Source organism: Diadema setosum, chromosome 9 (assembly GCF_964275005.1).
Source record: "Diadema setosum chromosome 9, eeDiaSeto1, whole genome shotgun sequence".
NCBI classification, from domain to species: domain Eukaryota; kingdom Metazoa; phylum Echinodermata; class Echinoidea; order Diadematoida; family Diadematidae; genus Diadema; species Diadema setosum.
This window is the reverse complement of record NC_092693.1, coordinates 4,209,939-4,228,741: the sequence shown is the minus strand read 5'-3', so window position 1 is coordinate 4,228,741 and position 18,803 is coordinate 4,209,939. Positions and strand designations below refer to the sequence as shown.

At 38.0% G+C, this 18,803-nt stretch overlaps 1 protein-coding gene across 1 annotated transcript in view; it reads right to left on the bottom strand.

Annotated features, from left to right (window-relative positions):
• Nucleotides 1-3,618: 3,618 nt before the first annotated feature.
• Nucleotides 3,619-18,803, bottom strand: part of LOC140232954 (oxidative stress-induced growth inhibitor 1-like) — a 35,774-nt gene continuing 20,589 nt past the window's right edge. Inside the window, exons 3-6 of the mRNA XM_072313066.1 lie at nucleotides 14,953-15,086; nucleotides 10,964-11,155; nucleotides 6,296-6,384; nucleotides 3,619-5,958 (exon numbers count right to left, since the gene is read on the bottom strand). Of these exons, the coding sequence (XP_072169167.1) occupies nucleotides 4,950-5,958; nucleotides 6,296-6,384; nucleotides 10,964-11,155; nucleotides 14,953-15,086 (1,424 nt within the window). The 3' untranslated portion in view covers nucleotides 3,619-4,949. The remainder of the gene's footprint in view (nucleotides 5,959-6,295; nucleotides 6,385-10,963; nucleotides 11,156-14,952; nucleotides 15,087-18,803) is intronic.

The following is an 18,803-nucleotide window of genomic DNA, read 5'->3' as shown; positions in this document are numbered from 1 at the left end:
ACTGACAGAATTACAATGCAAATGATCATACCTGAACATAATTACCACCTAGTGCTGCGCACCAAGAGCATCAGAAGACTGGATGACATTGTGAGCTAAGAGGGGATCACGATGACTAATTACAGACAGAGAATAGAAAAGGTTCTCTTACACAGCCATTTGTGAAGCACACTGCAAACTGCATATTTCTACTGATACGGCTCAGTCCAATATCTGTGGTCATTCACCAATTGCACTATTGGCAGTCCAGTAGCTTCAGGGTTGGTCTGATATTTGATTGACGTCACCCTTTTTGAGGTTTTTTTTTTTGTTTTTTGTTTTTAAAAGAGCAAATACTACCCCCAAAATAGCTTTTTTCATTCACTTTCAGTCAGTCATCTTTCTACATGTTCTTTTTTTTTACCCACAAAAAAAAAAGAACTTCTACGTCTGAGTTGTTCATCTACCTCCCACCAATATTGTTACTTTTAAGACTTTATGATTTTCTTCACACTTTAAGAAATGTGTATACACATACATGTAGACTGTATATATACTGTATATAAATATATACATGATTTTTTAATCAATGATAAGGGAAACCACTCAGAGTGCCTTCTATCAATATATGAATCCAACTATGACTTCTTTATCCATGTCTCTCTTGTCTTGTGAGGAGGAAAAGGAAGAACATACAGTTGGTTGACTGAAAAAAAAAAAGTACTGATCAAGATTTTGTCAACTATGAATTCAAAGGTAGTGATTCAACTCCCGGTGCTACTAACACTTCAGTTACTCTGTTTTTACACCCGACCTGATACATCTTGCATACATGACCCCCTTGGTCCACACCAGTACAGAAAAAAAAAAAAAGAAAAAAAAAATCTGCACATATTGGTATGCACAGGCAGCATTTTAATGAAGATGATCAAGACATTCACATAAAGAATGAGGGTGAATACTGCACATGTCCTCTGTTATGTATATACATATCATACAAAATAAAAATTGTACATGATAGTGTTTTATTCAATATTTTAACTGTGTCTTGACATTTTGTCAATCAGTTACCCTTACTGCCCTGAGGTATTCAATAACTTAATTCAACATTCATTTACTCCCATTCTTGCCTAGACTTAACATTTCACCATCCATAGTTATTGTCCACTTGAAAAAAAATGTACTTATTTCATAATAGAAGTGTGAAAGAAATGTATAAAAGACATGACATGATCTTAAAGAGATCACAGCTTGTCAGAATGTTCTGAACTAGAAGAGGAAAATGCAGCTGTATGCTCACTAGACAAAAGTTCTCACACTTCTGTTCCAGACATAAATAAAGAAGACCACATGAAAATCAGACATACAGATAAATACTAGCAACTGAGGAAAACCTTTGGTATAAGGTGTCAGATACTGTACTTGTCAGTTTATTGTACCATAAGTTGCCCTTTTTCCTCTTCAAAATCTTCAAGATAGAAAAAAAAATGAGTTTATTTTCCTCTTACACACCAACAAACCTCATTAATACTGTATTATCCAAACTCCCCCCCCCCCATAAATCCCATAACCATGCAAATAAAGTTCCACTACAATGCTACTCTGATGTAGACCAGATGAGCAACAGCTAGCATGGAATGCTCCTACTGATAGGTTCAAACATGCTCTGAATATTCCAAACTCCATGATCTATACATTGTAGATGCTCTACGATATGAAAACAAAAGAGTTTCAGTGACATCTGATGCATGCGTATTGGGGAGTCAAATATTCTCTTTCATTTCTCTTTGACACAACCATCATATCGTAGCACACTAATTTTAGCCATCAAAGCATTTGGCTCCTACAACTAAGACTAACTTGAAAGCAAACTTACTCTCATCTTTGGCATCTATGAAATGAAACTTAGAATTAAACTAGAAATGTCGCTACGGTGACTGGTATGCCTCCGCCATCATGCATAGTTCTCCTAATAGGTCTATATAGTACAATGTCTTCACAATATGCGATGACTGTTTCACATAGTTTGCAAAATATTAAAATGACAGGTTTGTCACAAATGTGCTGAATGTTCACTTTCCTTGAACTAGGTTTAATTGGATGAATGGCTAAATTGTCACAGTGCAGGTATTTGGGGATTTGAGGATTTTTACTTGACTTCTGACCCTTTTATAAGTTTATGCATTGTGTAATTTACAAGATACAGAGAAAAAAAGTAGTTTTAGTATTAAATGGTAAAATATTAGTATTTTAACCTGGCCTTTGACCCTTGATCTTTGACCTTAAAGTTCCAAAGAGAATCACTGTTGGGTGAAATATACATATTAAGTAAAATATGTAATAAGTTTCATATGATACCTTGAGTTATTTTCAAGATATGGAGGAAGAAGTAAAATTTAGCACTTTCACTTGACCTTTGACCTTCGACCTTTTGACCTTTAGGCATGAAACTTCCCACAGAATATCAATTGGGTAATACATGTACATGTATATGTCAAGTTCCAAGAAAAATGCTGCTGGCATTGTATAAATATGAGGGAATTAATGACATTTTGAGGAGTTGACCTTGACCCCATGACCTTTGACCCATGACCCCTAAATTCCCAAGATAATCACTGCCAGTCAGTACATGCATATATACTAAGTTCCACAAAGACACCTTGAACCATTTGCAAGATATGGAGAAAAATGTGCAATTTCAACATTTTGACTTGACCTTTGACCTCATGACCCGAAACTCTCTATGGAGAATCTTCATTTGGTAGTTCATATATACACTAGGTTTCAAGAAAATACCTTCAGGCATTGCATGGATATGGGGGAAATAGTGAAATTTTGAGCATTTGACCTTGACCTTTTGACCTTTGACCCTGAGTATGTGCACTTAAAAGTTGATAGGCACAACTTCGCCCACTCATACACATACATGCCAAGTTTCATTAGGATACCTCAAACGTTTTTTTAGTTACGCTGTCAACAAAATTGATTACGGACGGAAGGACGGACAGACAGACGGACGAAGGACGGACGGACGGAAGGACGGACGGACGGACAACCCGAAAACATAATGCCTCCAGCACCACTTCGTGGCGGAGGCATAAAAAAAAAAAAGCCACCAAAATGTGGAAAGGAAATTTTGGCACAGACCTAGTATGACCCAATTAGTCTTTCACAAAATAATCATTCACACCTTGGAGGGAAATCTTGGACGACAATGAATGATCTGTTGTGTAAAACACACCTGAGAGTGTGTCAATCCACAACTGACATAAATTACCATAAACATTATCAGCAACCATTCTGATTCGCCTCGCAAGTTGGTGCTAGAGACATCCTAAGATACTAAATAAAGAATATTATGTTACATTGATATATTAATGCTTCATAAGTCTATACCCCAATTCAAGCTTCATAAGTTTACCAATACCCCCATTCAAGTACTCATCATGCCTATTGTAAACTGCAGCATTAAATACGTCGTCACAGAAATGCCAGGGCCTTGTGGGGGGTAACTCATGCTCGGGCCAATATCTGTTACGGAATCAACAACAATTATCATGAATATTTATCATCATTGCACTCTGACTATAAAAAAAAAAAAAAACAGTACAAAGAAAGAAATGGACAGACAATAGAAAATACCATGCATCAGCAGGTAATGGCTTGTGCAGAACTCGGGAGTACTTAACATAATTCCAGTACTTCTAACAGTCGTGACAAAAAATGCTTCAAAATACATGTAACCTTACTGTACTCACAGACTAATTCAACAAACTACTTGCATAATTTGCAAGAGGGATAGTCGGGTACCATTGACAAACATTCCACGTACAGGAAAACAGAATCAAGAGTTGCATTGGGTCAAGTCAGATGATTTACTATGACTGTCAAACAATATAGTAAACTGCAAAACTACTTTAAATACCTACCCAACAAATGAAAATTACACTACACAAGCCCTCTCTACGACTAGTTTCTTTGGGAAGCATGTACTGCTGGCTACTAATACTCATTTACATGTCACATTCACCAAGCATATGGCAGTAATCAAAACTGTCAACGACCAAATGTCTATCCAGTGATGATAATGCTGGCTGATACTGCGACAAAAGCTGCTCATAAAATGCAATGTTGCTCACATTAATACATTGTTGCTCTCATTTAAATTGTTTCTCAGTGCATTCAAGCACTTACGGCACTTAAAATCCTACCTCTGAAGGAAAAACTTTATCACTGTTGAGACTTTGACAGATTATCGAATGTTTGCAGAAACACAACACTCATTTCTTTTTTTATATATCAAATAACTAAAAGTAATTAAAAAGTGTTTGAGCAGTACAATGCAACTGAAAAAAGTCAGCACGCAGAAATATAAATGTCATACATGACAAACTGAAATATTGCTGCAATGGAATCGCTTTGGGTGTTGTATGCCGGACATCACAACGATCAGGGTCTAAAGCAATGCAGCCATGATCTCTGGAATGTTTGGGGCTACATGCTACTGATTTTGTTTGACAAAATCAAAACAACAAAATTACATAGCCATAATGATCTTCTCTACAAAGATAAGAGTGATTATCATGATTGAACTTTAACAGGAATGACAAAGGTAATAATATCAATGATATAGCAATGGCAACAGACTAATACTTTTCTACTACATATGTTTAAAATTCCTTAATCCCATGGATGCCTCTCAAGATTTGTAGCTGTTCTCATCTATTCAAGAGAAATTACATTTCTCAGTGAAGTTTACCAATCTGACACATTTTAATATTCCAGACCAGAGTAGAAACACATACCAGTAGAGTATAATAGGCTTCTGTCCTCTGTGTACACAAAGGATTGTCAGACACTTAATATATTTCTATGACCATATAAAAATCTCTACAAAAATATCATCTGCAAAAGAAGTTTTTACCATATAGAGGCACTAGCATAGTATCCCACGGAAAGTACCCTCTAGACTATGTTCCATTTGAACAACACGATCCATCCCAGGGACTTTTTGACAGGTGACTAGCAATAGCCATGGCACCTCCCATGGCGAAGCGGACGAAGGTGTCCCCAACAAGCGGTCCCATGGCATACAAGCCAGGCTCCTGCACTGTTTCCATGGTATAGGGGTCCACACTGACTGGATTCTGCTTGCAGCTGATGTCCTCCTGCTCCTCTCCAAGATGGAGGCCGTCTTGTGGGAGGAAAGAGAGATCTGGCTTGGCTCCAATCAGTACTGTCACCATGGAGACAGGGATGCGCTGGGTGGAGTCGTTGCCCTCGATGGTGACGAGCAGCTCCTTGCCAAACTCCAGTACCCTGTGCTTGGGGAGGGGAGTGTAGCCTTCCTCCTGGATCTCTCCCCTCATCATCTGGAGCACATGGTGGTACTCTGGGTACACCACCTTGGGCAGCTTGCTCAGTGTGATGGCAGGGTCACGAGGGGTCCGGCGAAAGACATGCACTACCGGTATCCCCGCATTCCTCGCCATGATGATGGCATCAGCTGCTGTGAGTCCCGACCCTATCACCAGCACCGGGTAGGAGTTTTGGCTCAGATCCCCTTCTTGGATTGCCGACTCCAAGTACTTCAAGTCATATCGGACGTAACGAAAGTTGTCACCTGGGACATTTAATCGGTTTGGTTTTCCCAGCATTCCTGTTGCCATGACAACATTTGGGGATAACACAGTAAAAGACTGCTTGCAGCCACACCTGGGATTAACGTTCACACCCTTGATCTCAAACAGGTTCTCCCCTTGGTATTTGCAGCATCTTTGGCAACGGATCTCCGGCTCACCACTCTCACTGTTAATGACACGGCGGCCTTTGAGGCGACGGACCGATACCACCTTGGTGTAGGGCACAAAGTAGTCGACAAGCTTCTTCTTCTTCACGTAGGCGTCATAATAGTGGGCAACCTCCGACAGCGTGGCTCTGCGATGGCTGATCTTAGCAGCTGTTTCACTGTGAGTTTCCCTGTCAACATAACAAAAATGATGGATACATTATTGGCATGGCATCGTCATAAACAGGCACCATAGCAGTGGAAAGGCAATGTTTCAGACTAACAGCTTGAGCAGCTGACAAGCCTTGACCTAAATAACAATTTTCCTGGCATGAGAACTACATACAAGCCACAGAATTGGCCAGTACGAGAGCCTAACGACTCATGACCAGCCAGCTAATGAGACTCTTGAGATACTCTGCTAACTATCTCCAAATTGAGTAGTCATCACAGTGCCAAAGCACAACACCTGCTTGTCTGTCTGTCTGCCTATCACTGTGTCTGTTAATCTATCAATTATTTCCATACCTGTATTCTGCAGCCCATTCCTCAAAGCTCATGTCAGGTAGCTCCATCCATGCCCCAAGACTTAGAGTCAGCACAGAGTCATCCATTTGCTATATAAAAAGACAAGAAAAGACACCAATACATCAAGCTTGCTGCAGACATCAAAACATTGCACAAGCGATGCATTTTACAGTGATTTCATTTTCACAACTGTCGCAAGTTATTTGATATGCAGAATAAACAACACACTACAACACACTAAAGCAAACATGCAATGTTTGTGTACAGCACCTATACCTATGGGTCTGACTGCATGTGGGCAATGTATGACCAAATTGATCCAAGTACAAAACAGCAAATGCATGCAGAGATGCCTATGGTGGAACATGAGCTGTTGTACTTGAATCTGCGAATGTGTTCATTGTGTTTTTGTCAAGTGTACGATACAAGCGCCCAAAGACCACTGCCACATTTGGTGATCTTGAAATAATGAAGGAAAAAATAAAAGGAGCAGTAATGCATGGTGATACAGGTGTTTTCTTTCTTTTATCTATTCAATCTTTATTGGAAAAACTAATCTTGTTGAAGGCAAGACATTGCTAACTTTGCTTTCTGAAAAGGGGTAATGTTTATTTCTTGATTCATCGAAGTGGCACTTGATCGTTAATTCAACCTCTCATGAACTTGTCCTTCAAATCCCAGTTTGTGAAACATATGCCTGCAGCAGTTGTGAGCTCAAGACAGGTGGAACGACATAAGGCAATTAAGACTGTCCTTCACTTCCTGGTAAGACTATCCGCAGACTGAGAATGAAAACAATGCATTAGTTTTTGTTTTGTTTTTTTCTTGTTAGCTCTTGAGTGTTGCTGGGTACAACGAATATTGTAAAAATGAAAGTAAAAGCTCTCTCCAATTAGAATTGGTGTCAATTGGCTAACACCGTTGTTGTCATCACATGCAATTCATAATATAGATGGCAATCACCAAATTTCGCAATAGACCAGTTCAGAGTTCCGACTTTGAGCATGAGCAGAAAAAAGGTCATTCGGACCAACAAGCATGTTGGTTTTTAAATTCACTGGGATAAGTATCTGTGATGTAATGATTATTCATGTAATCCTTATAAATGCTGCTTGCCAGCACATCTACCTGACAGCAAAAGTGGTATTTGGCAAATCAATAGAAGGAGGTTGTTAATACATTCAGTGCAAGGTAATGAAATTGATGCAGAATTGACGGATCATTCTGGTCATCTGGTCTATGCAAGTTAATCCTTTTTTGAGCAGGATTGATGAATACCATAAAGCTAATGCATTATGTCACTCTGAAAGCGAGTGAAGGGCCCCTAACCGACTGAGATAAAAAGAAAGGTCATTCGGACCAATGTGCCCATGAGCTAACTCCTAACTGGCTTATTGTGACTGCACTGTTCCGGAATGAGTTCCCCCCCCCCCCCACCACCACCACCACATATATACGGATAAGGCAAAAATTGTTAAAGCGAAAGTGATTGGATCCTTAACAGGACACCAGAACCACATCAGATCCGAGATGCACGCAACAGTAAGCCTATATTGCATCACAGCATGGGATACTTGCATTGCACACATATTTTCTTTCAAGGAAGGAGTTTAAGTGATCATCAGCGTTGGTTTGTCTGTTTGCAAAATAACTGAAAAAGTTGTGTACGGATTTGAATAAAATGTGCAGGAAAAGTCCGTTATGACACAAGGAACACATCATTAAATTTTGGTAGTGATGCGGGAATTTTTGTGGATTTGAAGAGGATTTTTAAATCTTTTTGCAGATAGGTTCAATGAACTTGAGAGGTAAAGTTGAGCGTACTTCAGGTTTGCATACACGCTCTGAGGCGCAGGCTCTACTCGGGCGAGACACCGTGCAGCTGAAAGTGATGACATATTAAAAGGCTTCTATTGAGTGTATGTGTGTAAATTAGCTACTTGGCAGAGGTCTGCGCTCTCAGAGTGCTTTTCTAGTTAGTATTTCAATTGGAACACCTTGTCTAGGTCACTGTTGTCAACAACAAGAAAAGAAGAGCAGGTCATGTGAATTTAAGCTTACTGAATGCCGTATCTGCGGCACTTGCTGCAGAATAGACAGAGTGGATACCGATATTAGCCTTGATATAGTCCAATGTGGTCTCAGTTCCTTCTTTTTTTTTTTAAATGGTAATTCAATGGATTTTCTCTCTGTTTGTTTAATAAGCTACAATGCATAGTGATGCAACTGACGAATGATTGCTTAGCCAGGCAACTGTCATATATCACTCACCCACAGTTACATGTACGTAAGTACAAGTGCCCCTGGTAACCTTCAATTTAGATGTCCTGCCCTACTTTCCCTTGCAGTTCTTCCTTACAGTTCAAATTATTGTATTTTCTCTCACTGCATTGTATATTAATTATCGCAGCTCTCATCCCTACATAAGTTATACATGTATTAGTATTATAGAGTGTAGATGATATGGTGCTGGTACAGAATTTACACAGGATACTGTAAGAAAAACAGCATTTGATACATGTTACTGGTATATCATGAAAGGCAAATACATAGTAATCTGAGTGATTATTTTGCAGGTTTATTTGGAAATATTTAATCATGACTCAAGGCTACAGCCGCAGGATACTTGCTGCATCTATCCCAAGATTAGATTCAGCTGTCGCTATACAAACAGCCGGGCCCAGGTATTGCATGATCATGAATTCCAAGTCCATACCCTTACTTATGTCATGTGCTACTTTAACCTGGACACAATTGCTGCAGAGGTAGCGTAGTACATTGTACAAACTAGCACATAAACCTGGTTATGCCACCGACTAATTTTCTATGGAATGAGGACGTGATGAATAAAAATGGAATTACTGGGATACTTTCTAATCAAGAATGCCAAGCAATTTGCTGTATTTTGTTATTTTTATCACTTTATTCAATCTTTGTGTGTGTGTGTGTGTGTGTGTGTGAATGTGTGTTGACATGGTATGGAAACAGCCAAGAATATGTCACACTTACACACCACAACCCAATGTTGTCTACTGTAAACTTGATCACAAATTTGACAGGTAAGTCTGCTGTCTAATGACAGGGGCATAAAAATAATCAATCGTTATCCTGTCAAACTGCATAAAAGGGTTAGATGGAAGGACTCAAATTGGAAACAGAAGGCAACAACGTGTACAAAGTTCATGCCTCACCCACATCTATCCCACCGGCCATCATCTCCCAATATAAATGACAAAGAATCACAAAATTCAAGGACTTTTTCATTGATAACACTATAAAGGCTGCCTCACCATGGCAAATAAAAAAATAATACCACAGTAGTCAGACAAGTGGGTCAGGGTAGCCAATTTGTATACATTAACTTGACCTCAATGCAGCCAATTACAGACTGCAGCATGACTTTGCTAGATAGGATTGAAATACATGTATGTACTATACCAATGACCGCCCAAATGATACATGATCTTGAATACACAAAAATGTCTGCCACGTTGAGACCCCCCCAAAAAAAAAAAAAAAGTATTTTTTTTTACTAAAAACAGGGGAAAGGGATAATGAAATTCATGCCAGCATGCAAGCAAAAACAGAATATGAAGAAAAGATATGGCAAAAAAAGATAAAAAGACCCCCCAAAAAAGCGAAGAATATAACTTATGAGGTACATGTGTTGCATTTATACAGTGGTGATAGAAAGAAAGTGTATAAGGCAGTGTTGAAATATCAGTCAAATGATTTGGATATCCCAACCAAATCACACCAGATGAATATTGTGTGTGTGTGTGTATGTGTGTGTGTGTGTGTAAGAGAGAGAGAGAGAGAGAGAGAGCACTATGTACTTCTGTGAATATTTCATAAAGTGAATGCTTAGTGATTCACCTAATGCATCTCCCATGGTCTTCGATGGAAGCCGTAGAAATGTAAAGCTGAGCCAAATATGCTATGATGTCTCTATTTTTCTTACTTTCACAACAACAAATTGTTTTTTCATGCCATCAGACACATTGAAGACTAACATAGCACAAATAATAAAAATCACATTAAATGATATGTGTATTAGCTATAGCATACGTGGACTGGTCTCGTACCCAGTAAGAAAAAAAATGCTGATGCTGATGATCACAAGAACAACACAAACCTGCCATTGATGCAGTACATAGTTTTGCTACTTCATGAAAACACTGAGTTCTGTTCCCATCTGAATCACTACATGGAGAACTAGCAAAACACTTTTGTACAGATTCAAATACTCCTGATCAATCAAGACCACTGCTAGCTTACAAGAAGAAGAAGAAAACCTGGCAAAGGCAACTTCAGTGTAATTAACAATGTCCTTGGGACCGCAGTGTTCTTGTATCAAAATTTTGTTGTAGCCAAACAAATACAGTGTATACATATAAATGTATTTATGATAATTTTGGAACCTGAATCTTTATTTTCTTGTAACAATACTGTACAACACAATATATTTGCGGCATGAAATTTTTGCAAGTTGCCTCTAACATTCAATGTGTAGAGTGTAGACAAGAACTTTCAAATGCATTTTCATTTCGTGAATCTCGGCTCTCGCGAAATTCGCAAAATTAAAATGCAAGGGAACATTCCTTGTTTTACAGTATTTCATTATAACTGTGTTCGTTAAAAAGGAAAAGCACTGTAGATGGAACTCACCCACCAAGATCCCCCTGGTCGCCCGCTGCCCAACACGATGTGGTCGACAGCCTTGGTAGAATCATGTCTCCATTCCAGTCGCGACTTTTCCTCTTCACCGAGGTCGGCCGCAGGATGGAAGAGGGAGTCAAACAGGAGGGCCACAGGGTTGTGTGATCGCCCTTCTAGACCATCACTCAGATACTCCAGATCCTATTGGGAGCATTGATCACATTCAAAAATGAGGGTCAAAATGAGGATTTACACCTACACTACCCATATTCCTTCATAAGTAACAACTACACTTTTCCTACACGAACAACTAGCTTTGCTTCAAATTACTGTTATACCAGCATTACACTCCTGGATATTACACAAAGACAAGAGCTGCTTGAAAGCAATTTGGCAAACACCACAAATGGTCCAGGATGTTCACAATGTCATCAATCTGAAGCTGCAGAAGCTTCATTAAAATCAACAACATCACCATGTCTACAGCATCTTGTTGGCTAAAGTATCAATAAGGCTTTTAAGCATAGGAATGAATGGTGGGCAAATATCCCGATATTGAAATACATTTCTGCATTTTTTTTATTTTACTTGTTTTGCAATCTGCCACTACCACTGCCTTGGAAAAATTTTAAGATGATCCATCTGTCACCTAGATGCTACTGAGTTACTTTGAAAAACAAAGGAAAACATAGCACATATAATATCCATTCCCACATCAACCAAACATGTGAACTAGTACAGGGGTACTACTGTATTGTATATTGGGTATCCCTAAAGTCAGTCTCTGTCATACATCTCGCATGGAACGATTGGTTAACCTGTCAACAAAATGTGACCACTTTTATCTTTCTTTTTAGGCACTGTAGTTGTATAAAGGACATTGTATGTTCACCCAACTTTGCTTAAACAGAGGAAGTTTTCTTCATTGGTTTTTTGCAGTGATTAAACAATAAAACAAGTGACAGGACTGAATTTCAACTGCATCAACAGTAACAAATCCTGACTAAATATCCTACTGGTGTTCTACTAAATTCATGGGAAATTGAGGCAGTACCCCATACCTTTCCTTTCTTTCTTAAATGCACTTTGGCAAAACATAATCTCAATAATACTGATAAACTGGGTCTTAAGTGAACAGTTTGTCTTCACAACTACTGCATTAGGTACAATGTTCAAATTTCAATGTTTAACTGGTGCTGTTTATGGCTCAAGTCCTTGATGCAACTTGATATGAAGTCTTATCTACATGAGCAAATCACACAAGCTAAACTGTATACTTGCAGCTGATAAAAAGCGGTTGTGTGACAAGCATAAATTTAGAGTCGATGCGATATGGTCAAATTACAAGTATCTGTAATAAGCATAACAAGTTGTCAATACTTAAAGGAATGGTATAATACTGGTTGAGGTCAGGATTCAGCTTTGAACTTTTTGCGAGATACTTAGAAATCACTTTGTGAAATGTTACAGAGCATACAATTCTAAGAGCAATTGCATATAATTCCAACAGGAATTCACAGTTCATTTGATGAAAATCGGGTTTATGATGGCTACATGTAAGATATCCACAAAAAAAAGTAAAACAAAGTGATCTTAATAAAAGGTGGGTCCCAATTTTTATCATTATCAATTTTTTTTTTTTATATACATATCTCAGCCATTTCAAAGCCTATTTTCAACAAACCAACTTTGAATTCCTCATAGAATTACATGCTCTTTTGTTCATATTCTGAAACCTGAAGCCCCATCTCAACCGAAACTGTACCGTCCCTTTAAAGTCTGAAACATACAAGTAAAACTGTCATCAAGTCTGGTACAAGCACCCATTCATAGATAACTTCTGATATGCCACATGCAGCATGACGTTTGCAGCATGTAGATTATGTAAAAACTCATTACAGTATACAGTATCAGTACAATTTATCTCTTTGTGCCTATGAACAGCCACTACATCGATGGCACATTTAATGCTGCATAAATACCATTAAATACATCTCGACTTCAAATTCATAGCAATATTTTCATATATCATATCTATATTGTATATATATGGAATGAAGTGTCTTCAATTCACAATGCATAAAACTTTTCTAGCATTATTATGTATGGAGCCTCCTAAGATGACAATACTTGATCACTTGTCACCACAAATTTACATGTATACTGAACGGGTATCACACATGATATGCAAGCACTGACTTTGTATTGAATAAGTCTTCTCAAATATGTTACCACATTTTTTTTTTTTTCACTAATCAGTATATTTCATTGATTGAAAAAATTTTTTTGTAACATTCCCTGCCACACCTTTATGTTCTTTAAAGTAAAGTTGAGCAAAGAGGCTGTACATAATACACATATGTGATATCTTATTTGCACTAAATTCATAAGTGCAAGTGTAATTGTACTGAGAAAAAAATTCAAACAAACCAGGAAAGGAAAAGTAAATTGGGTTAGCTGCAATGAAAAAAAAACATGTCATGCCTGACATCAGCACCATTACACAGTGTATGGTTAAAGTCTGAGCACAAGATTTCTCCCAGCAATTGACCATTCTCATCCCCTTTGACAAATTGCAAATACTGGGAATCCCTTTTGTAAATATTTGGGCAGAGGTAAAGGCCTGTAGCTTTAAGATATCACCTCTGACATTAAGAATGCCACTTTCAGAGGGCCCCAATGGAAGACATTACACAAGTATTGTAGGCCCACTGCTTAAGTGTGCAAAAAAGTTTTAGTCAAGGCTCTGAAAGGAGACTAGGCAGACATTACATAAGAAGTGTCTCAAACTTCGGCATGATGCAGCACTCTCGTACTTGTATGTCACTTGTTAACATTGCATAAGTAACAACCTTGATACAGCTCTTCAAATCTGAACTTATGACCTATCTTTTCCAGCAAATTTTGTGAATAAAATGCGACAAATACAGGGAGCTGGGCTCCTTTGAATGTTCTTTACAGACATATGGTGATACAATATGCTTTGCATCATCACCATCATACGTATTACAGTGTACAAGTTATACAATTTAGCATTATACATGTTACGAGGCTCTTGATAAGTTTGCAATCAAGATGAATCAATGGTAAATGACCGAGATAAAGCTCAAATAAATGATAATAATAACAAGGTCTTATTTATTACAACTGATTGACAAATTGCCCTACGTCGATGTAGGGCAATTTGTCAATCAGTTGCAATGAAAACATCTCGACGGAAGAATTTCATAAATTTAAATAAGGTCTTATTTATCCAGGGTAGCCTCTTCAGTGTTGCCACTGCTCTACCAGAGGGCAATATCATTATTACCGGTATTACCCCAGCATTGTCAGGTACGCATTTATACACCTGGGTCGAGAGGGACATGTGTGTTGTAGTGGGTAAAAGCATCTTGTCCAGGGACGTATTAAAGCACTGGGCGGGAATCGAACTCGGGTCCTCCGATTGGGAGTCGGGAGTTTTATCAACTGTCTATGCCACAGCGCCCCCACCCTAGCAATGAATTATTAAATGAATCATCAGCACTGAATGAAAGAATAAAAGAAGATGCAGCACAGAACCATAATTACAATGTGGATACAGTGTAGGTGGTTGTTTCTCAGATTTGATGGGCCAAGAAGAGATTCCAATAAACAAAGAAACAGAACTGAACTTCAAATGGTCGTGTACATACAAGGACTGTTAACCCATTGAGGACGAGTCCCAAGTATACTCGGGTAAGCGTCTCAGAGAAATGCATGATGTAGCATTTATAATAAAATAATTTATCAAGAATTATATTTTAGAAAGTGCTGTAAACATTTCTCTTAACACACTGAAGTGCTTTTGCAAGTCTTCTAGGGGCTCATGCACAATGTTATTAAGTTTCACAGTCTCTGACAGATACTATCAGAATCATCAAACACCCATTGCAGATAGCAGTGGGTTGAAAGTGTGTTTCACATCACATGCATTTTCTTTTTCCTTCTCTTGAGATATTAGTTAGTCAAATACTCACCAATTCTAGAATGGACTGGTCTGTCTTCCCTTCAAGCTTGAGTTGTAGCAGAGGATTAGGGTGTGGCTCACCAGTGAAATAAGGCCGGTTACCAGACAACAGATATGACAGGCATATTCCTGATGGTCCATTACCTGCAATCAGCAAAGTTTCCATTTAAAGAAAATATAATATGATAAAAACACAACTTGCAGTTCTGTGTGATTATGTTGACATTACTTTTCTCCCCATTCCTTGTTGTTATTGTTGTTTTGATTTTTTTAAGAGGGAAGAAGCAAAAATGGGGGGGGGGGGTTAAGCTTATAAATGAAGCATGAATCTTTGCTAGAATTGAGTATGTGGCCACTTCAACTCTGCCTGAAAGCCTTGCTATGCTCTTGATACTCGAAAGGAACCCCACAAAGACAAATGTACATTGTAAGTTTAAGAGGGGCGGGGCATCATGGGTAAGACATATAAAGTGTATTAAGTATGTACAAGATTAATACTTTGGGTGGAAATCAAACTCAGGTCAGCAAGTACAGTACTTCCAATATGTTCTTCTAAGTATCACATTTTATGAGTCCCTGTTTCAAACAGCAGAGATATTTTGTTCGTAGTCCTATTCCCAACACATGTTTCGAATCACATTAAGGGTAATTGGGGGCAGGTCAGATGTTGAAATGAGCCTCCTTTTCAATCACAAACTGCCAATGACATCTCACACAAAAACTAACATGTAAACTTCATGACCTGCTATTACACATTCTGCTTAGTTATACACACACAATCAAGAGTATGCATGCAGGCACAACACACACATCTGAGGTGCATGGTTTATGTCAGCTGAATTGCATTCCCAGTATAATTTTACGTCCCATCAAACCAGTCAGATGAGAAAAATATACATTCAGATTCAAGCTAGATATTAGGATACCCATTTGAATCATGAGTGTCCAAAATGTGATCTGCAATATACATATAACATTAACATAATTCAGCTTTTCTTTCAAGCACTCATGAGTAGCTTGATTAGCATCTAGAATATGTTTCTATGGTTTTGGTTGTCTGATGGGGCTCTAAAATTCATGACCAAGCTTACAACGAAAGGATGACTTAGACCTTGTGAGAGAGGTTATACTGCAATTATAAACTGGAATTTAAGGCTGTTGGATGAATGAATGTAATGTTTTCATGGTCTCACAAACTTCATCAGATTGCTAAGCCAAAGGTCATTGTACATTGTAATGCCCATAAATCTGACATTCTCTACAATAGATCACTCATGAGACATGAACATTAGAGATAAAGATATTACACTCTTCTATTTGCAACAATTATAAGAGATACATGTAGCTTGTCCATGCACATTAAGTCACAGGTTTCTACCCAGCACCCAAATTATTAACCAGAGGCAATCTCCTTTCTTGTATTAAAGTTGTATAGCACAATATGCCTCGTTGATACCATTCGCTGACTATTGCTACAAATGAAGTCAACCTCAGCAAATCACACTGGGTTGATATCATTTGCATGTTTTCTTGTGCAGGTATGTGGAAACTACTAATTTGACTGTGTAAGCACCCTGCTCTTTGTGATGAATTGAATGAAGTGAGATCTTTTAAGTGCATAAGTCAGGATTCCCTCACACATTGGACCTCAATTTAATGTCCTATCCCAGGAACAGAGTTTTTTTTTTTTTTCCTCTTTCTAGAGGAGACGGCATGCTTGACAGCATGATCAACCCGTTAAGAATGAGTCCTGAGTGTACATTGGCAAGTGTCTATGGGATATGCGTGTTGTAGTAAAATCAGCTCCTCCTCAACGGGTTAAAACATACACAACATTGCTCAGCTAGACTCAATGGCCCGAATTCACGAAAGTAGTACAAATGAAACCATGGTTTAAACCATGGAGCGCCAAGTGTCACACGGAATATTTCGTTATGAAATTGGTCATTTCATAAACAAAATGACCGTTTCATTAACGGTCATTTCATAAACAAAATGCCCGTTTCATTAACGTAATTATCATTTCGTGGACGTAATGTTCATTTAGTTACAAAATGTTGTCATTTTGTTACAAAATAATTATTTCATCGACGAAATGACTGATTTCGTAACGAAATATTCCATGCGACACTTGGCGCTCCATGGTTTTTGTCCATGCATGGTTTCATTTGTACCACCTTCGTGAATTCGGGCCAAGGGGTATAAAACCCAAGTCAGTTGATTGTGAGGGAGACACACTTATGGCTGAGCCACACTACTGCTCTACCAGTGACAATTATTGTATGTAAGACATTGCAAAGTGGAAGAAATATGAAAAAAAAAAACTCACTGCATTAATACTGGCTATCAAGCAAAAAGATAGTTGTCACTTTTTTTTTTTTGATGCCCGTAACTAAACCAAAGTGAAGTGCAATTTTACTGCATATTGAAGCAAACTTCTGTAATGGGAAAGGTAGGAGTTTCATCAAAATAGGACACACAACAACAACAAAAATATGTAATATGAACATTTCATATTTTCACTAAACAGGGAAACTGGTCACAACCACATCATTATACATATGTATGCTTATTTTCAGATGACACAACCTTGGACAATCTCCATCTGAATTGTACACAAATCTTCAAGAAATTTTCTTCTTAGAAATGACACCATGACGGCATGCTTCTATACTTCACATCAGATCACTGTGATCCAAGTATATCTAAACAAAGTTGACTGTAGGAGTGAAGAAGTGTACTTGCACTGTACAAGTTGTAGAAATATTTGCTGAATTAAAAATCAACAAGAAAGTATGATTTGTTGTATAGACAAAAGGGAGAGCTGCAAGGTGATATAACCTCAGGATCTAAAATGTATCATTGCACTCAATTGTGATATTCCATGAAAACATACTTAATGTGCAACTTGAATGGTCAACTTTCTAATTCTATGTCCAAATTAGATGAAACTTTAAACATTATTTGATTCTATTCTTTTATAAATCATTTAAGTCACCTTGACCATATAAAAGGCAATGCATTTAAAAGGGAATCAGAATGTATTACTTTATAAATAACTATGATTTCAATGTAAAAAGTGAACAGTCACTGTTGACTCTCACTGTGCTTGTTTGAATCTAAGAGATGACACTATACACTGTATACAAAAAATCCACATTCAAGAATCTGTCATAAGTAATTTACTATATTTGGTACTGTACATTAATTACTCATTTTCTCAACAGAAATGTGTTATTCTAGAAGAGATTACATTTATTTTTGCACTTACATTTAGAGCAAGCATACATGCACATCTTTCCATCTCATTTTCCTTTATGTTGAATTGATCTTGATTTCCAAACATAATGTCTACTGTGGTTTGTCTACTGTCCTCTAGAGCAAGTTATTGTTCGTTAACTTGATTACTATATTGATGGATGACAGCAACTACCTGAGAGCGTTTGTGGCAGCTTAAAGGTACAGCGTAGTACGACAAGCTCACAACTGAAAATCATTACAGCATTCCTGCTCTAAGAACAGCTCATGGTAGCTTACTTATGACAACTTGTGATGTAGACATATAGCATGCACATCGAGACTAAAATGTACATTAATCTGATAGTAGAGGCCCTTTCTCATAACATACCCAGAGAAGGCCCAGGAAATTTAAGGGGGTGGGGTGAGAGTAGAATTTAAAAAAAAAAAAAAAAAAAAATCCTAACTGCTAAATTTGTTGGGTTGTGGAGTTTAAACTTGCTCAACAAGGAGCTTATTTCAATGTCAAATGAATCTCTAGACCATTTAAAACAGTGGTAAGACCGAAGGAAAAGGGTAGGGAGCCGGCACTTTATGTCCAGGCTACAGCCACATCATCCAGGG